Below are 8,902 nucleotides of genomic sequence, written 5' to 3' on the forward strand. Positions count from 1 at the left end.
CGGAAGTCTGAAATTAGAAGTGAAAAAAGCCCGGAAGTCGGAAGTCGGAATTCCCGACAACTCTGATATGGATGAAGAAACATGCTGAAATACATCAATTACATAGAGCTGAAACCCAAAGACGACAGAAGTTTAAAGGAAAAGTTACGGTACGTCAAATCATAAGGTATCCGATTCAGAAAGGTCTAAATTTGAAAAAAAGACAGTTTATTGATTCAAAGTATCATTTCAATATACATACAAGCATCGGAGATCATCACAAGAAAATTCAAGTATTCGAAGTACACGTCCACCCTCTGCACAACGCGAAGAACCCCTCCGAATCCTTGACTCCATAACCATTCGAATATTGGTACCCAGTGGCTGATACAGGCCGTTGATAAGCTCGTCCCATAGCGAATGGAAAGAAGAATTGAGCATAGGAAAATGAGAAGAAAATAGTGAGAAGTAAGAGGATAGTGGTGAAGATGGTAGACATAACTGAATAATGACATTTTCAGAAATTCAGTCTCCCTTTTATAGGGGGATTTTGATAGGGGGTACTGTAGGCCTTCTTCATGCATGACTCGTAGTAAACATAACAAGAAAAGGGGCGGAGCCTCCAATCTAAGTGTTTGATATTTTGATCATCCGATTCTCCCCTGCTAGAGTAGAGTACAGTACCTCTTAGACAATGAAAGAAATGTTCAGTGATGCCAAGCAAAAAAGCAAGTTGGGTGTCCTCTGATGTCATGAGTATTGCATGTGAAGATTTGAAGGATCGGAAGAGGAGGAGTGCTACAAAATATGGGTCAATATAACTGGCGGATAGTTTGAGATGGCACAGTGAACCTCCGGGTGGGTCTATAGGTCTGAAACTTTGTCAGGCGTATAAAATTGACCTTGAGCTCTATTTTTGTAGTTGATCACTTTTTTGTGCAAGCTCATTCTAAGGAGATATAAGCTAATATCTTTCAACCGGCAACAACTGTTCAGGGAACGCTCGCACAAGAAAGTTGTCGACTACAAAAATGAAGCTACAGGTAACCTACTTATATGCAAAATTTGGGTGTCATAGCGCATTATTAAGTCCCCCTTATTCCAAACCTACCAGCTGCATCTGCAAATTCTGACCGTGTGGTCTGTGATGTTAGAAGTAGACACACACACACACAGATACACAGCCAAAAAGGGTATCAGAGTACAAATTTTGCTACATGAGACAAATGAAACAACCTCAGTCTCAGGTTTCGGAAAGAATGGAAGAGTACTTTGGAGTTACCAGAGGATTACTGTACCTTGGAAATGTTGAGAGTGGAGTATATTTCAGAGTCGACACGGGCCGTCTCGTAACTCGCTATAAACTCAATATTATGAGCTGAAAAATATACTAAAATGTAGATATCGGCGAGTTCTATGTCTTTGACCTACTACGGGCCGGATGGCTAGTCACGGGGTCTCTGTGTAAGCACAAAAATGAAACGCGCTCCACTAGACTTTGAAGCAAATTCAAATTTCAATGTTTTCAATTCGCTGTTTCGTTGTGGCATTTTGATACGCAGCTTAATCGACCACTTTTTCAGCCGTTTTATGTCAGTTTTCCCGCATTTTTAGTCAGTTTTTCGACAGTTTTTTTGTTCACTGGTCAGTTTACACATAAATAAGTGGCTAGCATAGTTAACCCCTCGAAGGAAAGTCGCTTAAATCGCAGAGCTGAAAAATATACCAAAATGTAGATCTGGGTGAGTTCTATGTCTTTGAGCTGGTACGGGCCGGGAAAAATGCCAAAAAACGCAAAAATGCTAGGTTTTGCTATTACGGTATATTCTAGAACCTGCAACTCTCCATAATATTTCATATTTGAACTTTGAAACCTCAATCTCATCCTCAATTATCTGAACAAACCCATATGATGCTTACACTGGTCAGTTTACACATAAATAGCCTCTAGCATAGTTAACCTCCCCCAACAAGGAAGGTCAAACCAGCGCCACTGTTTCAAGGGCTTCAAATCATAAAGAAATATTGAAAGTGAAACGGGTATAGTGGAAACTCGGAGGTCAAGAAAAGATTTGCCCATTACTATAGAGTTATGATGGATAAAATCTTCAAAGAAAATATTCAAATCTCAAAAATGAACACTGATTAAAGTTCTAATTTCACTTATTTAAAATCAGACTGTACCGGACCAAAGATATCAGCAAAGTTTATAAACAGAGTTTGAAGAATTTTTTGAGAATTCCGGTTAGTAGTGGACATCCGGACACACCAACACACAGCAAATCAAGTAGACATCCTGGAAAAACGGACGCTTCAGACATCCGGACACACAGCTTGAAACCTATATCAACAACCATCAGCAATCTCGTAATCCGTTTTTTGGACATCTGGAAACCCGGAAAAACCGGACACATGTTTGAAAGTTCCCAATCTGGACATCCGGACTTTTGGAAATCCGGACAGACTCCTTTCCTTCACTTTCTCCTTTTCCCCTCTTCCCCTATTTCTTTCTTATCTTCCCACGCCGTCATATTGTCTCGTCGATATCAACATCATCTTATCAAGACTCCGCCCACTAAGCCCCGCCCCCAAAGCGTCATCAAACCAACAAAGACCGCCCCAGACGATGTGTATAAAAGAGTGATAGTTAAATGGAGGAGTCAACAGCATCTGAATCTTCTCAGCTTCTCAGCTTCTGAATTCTCCTAAAAAAAGATGAGTTTCCTCTCTCTATTCTCCCTTCTCTTTCTTACCATAACCCTGACAAGTGCCCAATTCTTCTTCCCATTCGGAATGGGCGCCAACAGTAACGGCTACAATTACAACAACTACAATGGAGGCGGAGCCACGTATGGTAACGGATACGGTGTCAAGGATTCGGAGGGTTACTTCGCAATGTGCAAAGGATGGACGTGTCAGAATTAGAGAGAATTTGTGATCTACTCTTCAATACGATTTGACCTACTTATCGGGTATCTGCCATTACCATTACATTCTTCTTGTTATAACCTTTGATTTAAAAAATTATATATTTCTTCTTTTGGATCTCAAATCGAATAAATCCATTTTATGGTTTTTTTAAATCGAAAAAAGCAAAAGCGTACATACGGACAAAACAAGCAGACAGACAGACAGAAAATTCGAAGAACTCATTTCAACTTGTCCACGAGGAGTACACGGAGCTTTTTCGATTTTTGGACAGTTTTGATTAAAATTGCGTACTCCTTCAGTTTCAAAATACGAAAAACTCAAAAAATTGGCAAATATCGACTTAAATTGAGTAAGATTCGAGAAATTCGTCCGAATTCATCTTGTCCACAAGGAGTACACGGTGTTTTTTGGCAAATTTCTCGAATTTTCGGATATTTTTGATGAAAAATCGTCTAAATTCAAACGCTTTTTTTCCTTTTGAGATTTTCGTTCACCATGGTTCCAGGGCAGTGCTAAATTTTGCTAGTGGACATCCGGACAGACAGAGTGACAGAAAAAAAAACAGAGTATATTTATGGAAGAAGCTGTTGAGGGTTTTGTAGCATCAGGTTCTCTTGCTTTGGAGACGCCTTGGGGACATCTGGATACATAGACTGACAGACAGATAATATATTTTTTGTGGAGATGTTCAAGCATGGTTTTAGAACAAAAATTGTGCTATTTTTCTAATAAAATCATTAAAAATAAGAAAAAAACATAGTTTTCAAGCTAAAATTTAGAAAAAAAAGTCCCGGAAATCTGAATAAAACGGAACGCATTTAGGAACACGGACATCCGGACACACCAACAACACATACAGACAGACAGACAGACAGACGGGTAGCTGAATTCACAAGGTTATAGTATTTGCTTACCTTTGGCATATTTGAGGAACACGTCTTTAAAACTGGGACGTTTCAAAACCAGGACAACTCGGAACTGAGACGTTTCGAAACCAGATTATAAGACATCCGGACACACCAACATACAGACAGACAGGCAGACTATCTCCACTACCGTCACAAACCTGGAATTTCGGTCTCTCCTGACTCTTCGCTGTTGCAAAAATCTGTATTGTTTCTCACTGGCAACAAATGTTTCGTCTTTAATTTCCCAACGTCTACAATAACACACGGGAGGTCTCAATTATCAACAAACGAGTGAACAGAAATATGAAAGAAAAAAGTGAAAACAAGGAAGGTGTCATAAGGTTATGGATTCAGAAACAGGTCAACATGATAATAGAAGGGCGAAATATAGTGGGGATTCTGAAAAAATAGGGAATCACTATTAATGGTTTAATGGCCTAGAAAATGAGGAGATGCCTATTATGAAGTGAAAATTTGCATACAATCAAAAATCCGGTTTACAATAAATGTGTCATATCGCAATATTCAAAACATAAATATATTCAATGGCCATCAAGGCTTGTGTTAGGCAAAACCGGGTTATAGATCACAACGATCAATTTTTGATATTTAGAATTCAGTTTCCAAACGCTTGTTTTAAAAAGTCAGAAAAAATTTTGGGGCGGAAAGCACCGTAACGAGATACTGTTTTTATCAAATGCTCGTTGTTTTTCAGAGAATTTTTGCAGTGAAAATGAGGTTATGAGAAGTAGAAAGAATTAAACATGAGCCTAGCATCCCTGAAAACCCCTAAAAACTTTTCAAAATTTCGGTTTTGAGCATTTTTGTAAGTATTATCCATAATACCGAATAGTTTTCTGAGTTGTTCTCAAGTTTTTTCCTAACAATTTGACATAAAATCCCAGTTGGATTTAACGGATTACATCTTGTAATATTTTTTCCATTTTACTAAAGAGAATTATGATAAAAATGTATGACATCTCTAACCTATCAAAATTAATCATATTTCGAGAAACAAATACTACTAGATAAAGTGTACGGGACGGTTTTTCATAGTCTGTATCTTGTGAGGGTGTCCAGAGCCATTTGAAAAAAATCCTACTTTATCTGGGCTCTTACTGTATCAACCCTACTTTAATGGAACCACAGTACTAACAACTCCACGTCATCTTTTTCCCATCGAGAACACCACACCGAACATCAATGTACCCACACCACGAGAGTCTGCCCCCCTCGTCATTCTCACCTTTGAAGAGAACTGCGTCATCGAATCACAAATCGTCCCCTTCTGTCTTTATCAATGATACTACACATTTTGATCATTTCCTTCTTCTTTGAATTCGTTCAATGATGTCTTTTCATTTTCATTCAGTAGACGCATTCGGTGTTCTCTGATGGGTACTAGAAGAGGAAGGGATATCATGTGAAGGGGAGAATGATTTCTCTTATATACTGAAGGAGTTAGGGGCATATTATGGAGACAAGGCCTGAGGGGTTCTGAAACATTACAGAATGATAATAGAAAGAGAAAGTCGCTTAAAATGAAAACCGTCTTCAATCGATATGATCTACCAAAGTCCGTCTATCTGAACGGGTCAAACCGCGATGCTCACCAGGCTGAGATCTAGAATACCGCTGACATGGAGAAAGCTTTCTAATAGAATTTCTTTTATAAAGATGATCGTGATGTCATCAGGAGGAAGTATACTATAGTGGAACGACGCCAAATCTTATGGGGAGATGAAAATAATCATTCCATACTGCCTTAAGTTCACCCGAGTTGAGAGCCGATGATATCAAGAAGATCCCAGAAAAGAGATAACGTTGCACCTACCGCTGAGCTCTCCCTAGAGTTTTTTTAACCGTTTTCTTTAATTCTTTCTTTCCTAATATAGCCACTTCGTCCATCTAAGTTGAGGTGCCTGTCCAAACATTTTTAAACCTAGAATCATTGTTGCATCTAGTTTGTTGCCCATGCCATTGAGTTCAATCCTCGATTTGATGATCCGTCGTTTGATGATACTCGTTGATTTTTATGAAAACAAGCAAGAAAATGGTGCGGGAAGTCATAAAGAAAAGAAATTATACTGTTTTTTGATACTTTTTATAAAATTTCTGATATATTCTAACCCGGGAGGATTCAATCCCGCGTCTACCGTGAGTAAACACAGCCCATAGGTAAGACTACTCGCAGCGTAACTGACCGAGTCTTACAGGATCCGACACAAGAAAGAACGGTGGGGGAAGTCATAAAGAAAAGAAATTATACTGTTTTTTGATACTTTTTATGAAATTTCTATTGTATTCTAACCCGGGAGAATTCAATCCCGCGTCTACCGTGAGTAAACACAGCCCATAGGTAAGACTACTCGCAGCGTAACTGACCGAGTCTTACAGGATCCGACACAAGAAAGAACGGTGCGGGAAGTCATAAAGAAAAGAAATTATACTGTTTTTTGATACTTTTTATGAAATTTCTATTGTATTCTAACCCGGGAGAATTCAATCCCGCGTCTACCGTGAGTAAACACAGCCCATAGGTAAGACTACTCGCAGCGTAACTGACCGAGTCTTACAGGATCCGACACAAGAAAGAACGGTGCGGGAAGTCATAAAGAAAAGAAATTATACTGTTTTTTGATACTTTTTATGAAATTTCTATTGTATTCTAACCCGGGAGAATTCAATCCCGCGTCTACCGTGAGTAAACACAGCCCATAGGTAAGACTACTCGCAGCGTAACTGACCGAGTCTTACAGGATCCGACACAAGAAAGAACGGTGGGGGAAGTCATAAAGAAAAGAAATTATACTGTTTTTTGATATTTTAATGAAATTTCTGATATATTCTAACCCGGGAGGATTCAATCCCGCGTCTACCGTGAGTAAACACAGCCCATAGGTAAGACTACTCGCAGCGTAACTGACCGAGTCTTACAGGATCCGACACAAGAAAGAACGGTGGGGGAAGTCATAAAGAAAAGAAATTATACTGTTTTTTGATACTTTTTATGAAATTTCTATTGTATTCTAACCCGGGAGAATTCAATCCCGCGTCTACCGTGAGTAAACACAGCCCATAGGTAAGACTACTCGCAGCGTAACTGACCGAGTCTTACAGGATCCGACACAAGAAAGAACGGTGCGGGAAGTCATAAAGAAAAGAAATTATACTGTTTTTTGATATTTTAATGAAATTTCTGATATATTCTAACCCGGGAGGATTCAATCCCGCGTCTACCGTGAGTAAACACAGCCCATAGGTAAGACTACTCGCAGCGTAACTGACCGAGTCTTACAGGATCCGACACAAGAAAGAACGGTGGGGGAAGTCATAAAGAAAAGAAATTATACTGTTTTTTGATACTTTTTATGAAATTTCTATTGTATTCTAACCCGGGAGAATTCAATCCCGCGTCTACCGTGAGTAAACACAGCCCATAGGTAAGACTACTCGCAGCGTAACTGACCGAGTCTTACAGGATCCGACACAAGAAAGAACGGTGCGGGAAGTCATAAAGAAAAGAAATTATACTGTTTTTTGATACTTTTTATAAAATTTCTGATATATTCTAACCCGGGAGGATTCAATCCCGCGTCTACTGTGAGTAAACACAGCCCATAGGTAAGACTACTCGCAGCGTAACTGACCGAGTCTTACAGGATCCGACACAAGAAAGAACGGTGGGGGAAGTCATAAAGAAAAGAAATTATACTGTTTTTTGATATTTTAATGAAATTTCTGATATATTCTAACCCGGGAGGATTCAATCCCGCGTCTACTGTGAGTAAACACAGCCCATAGGTAAGACTACTCGCAGCGTAACTGACCGAGTCTTACAGGATCCGACACAAGAAAGAACGGTGGGGGAAGTCATAAAGAAAAGAAATTATACTGTTTTTTGATATTTTAATGAAATTTCTGATATATTCTAACCCGGGAGGATTCAATCCCGCGTCTACTGTGAGTAAACACAGCCCATAGGTAAGACTACTCGCAGCGTAACTGACCGAGTCTTACAGGATCCGACACAAGAAAGAACGGTGGGGGAAGTCATAAAGAAAAGAAATTATACTGTTTTTTGATATTTTAATGAAATTTCTGATATATTCTAACCCGGGAGGATTCAATCCCGCGTCTACCGTGAGTAAACATAGCCCATAGGTAAGACTACTCGCAGCGTAACTGACCGAGTCTTACAGGATCCGACACAAGAAAGAACGGTGGGGGAAGTCATAAAGAAAAGAAATTATACTGTTTTTTGATATTTTAATGAAATTTCTGATATATTCTAACCCGGGAGGATTCAATCCCGCGTCTACTGTGAGTAAACACAGCCCATAGGTAAGACTACTCGCAGCGTAACTGACCGAGTCTTACAGGATCCGACACAAGAAAGAACGGTGCGGGAAGTCATAAAGAAAAGAAATTATACTGTTTTTTGATATTTTAATGAAATTTCTGATATATTCTAACCCGGGAGGATTCAATCCCGCGTCTACCGTGAGTAAACATAGCCCATAGGTAAGACTACTCGCAGCGTAACTGACCGAGTCTTACAGGATCCGACACAAGAAAGAACGGTGGGGGAAGTCATAAAGAAAAGAAATTATACTGTTTTTTGATACTTTTTATGAAATTTCTATTGTATTCTAACCCGGGAGAATTCAATCCCGCGTCTACCGTGAGTAAACACAGCCCATAGGTAAGACTACTCGCAGCGTAACTGACCGAGTCTTACAGGATCCGACACAAGAAAGAACGGTGCGGGAAGTCATAAAGAAAAGAAATTATACTGTTTTTTGATACTTTTTATAAAATTTCTGATATATTCTAACCCGGGAGGATTCAATCCCGCGTCTACTGTGAGTAAACACAGCCCATAGGTAAGACTACTCGCAGCGTAACTGACCGAGTCTTACAGGATCCGACACAAGAAAGAACGGTGGGGGAAGTCATAAAGAAAAGAAATTATACTGTTTTTTGATATTTTAATGAAATTTCTGATATATTCTAACCCGGGAGGATTCAATCCCGCGTCTACTGTGAGTAAACACAGCCCATAGGTAAGACTACTCGCAGCG

The 8,902-nt window shown here is 39.4% G+C and overlaps 2 protein-coding genes across 2 annotated transcripts; one reads left to right on the forward strand and one right to left on the reverse strand.

The window, feature by feature from the left end:
- Positions 1-268: 268 nt before the first annotated feature.
- GCK72_008300 (uncharacterized protein) lies at positions 269-478 on the reverse strand (the record flags this gene model as incomplete). Its single annotated transcript, XM_053726757.1, has 1 exon — positions 269-478. One exon carries the CDS (start codon positions 476-478, stop codon positions 269-271), a length of 210 nt encoding a protein of 69 aa, XP_053586334.1.
- Positions 479-2,694: 2,216 nt separating this feature from the next.
- GCK72_008301 (uncharacterized protein) lies at positions 2,695-2,904 on the forward strand (the record flags this gene model as incomplete). The annotated part of the gene is made up of 1 exon (XM_003104943.2): positions 2,695-2,904. The coding sequence occupies one exon, from the start codon at positions 2,695-2,697 to the stop codon at positions 2,902-2,904; it is 210 nt and encodes a 69-aa protein (XP_003104991.2).
- Positions 2,905-8,902: the final 5,998 nt, after the last annotated feature.

Source organism: Caenorhabditis remanei, chromosome III (genome assembly GCF_010183535.1).
Source record: "Caenorhabditis remanei strain PX506 chromosome III, whole genome shotgun sequence".
NCBI lineage: Eukaryota > Metazoa > Nematoda > Chromadorea > Rhabditida > Rhabditidae > Caenorhabditis > Caenorhabditis remanei.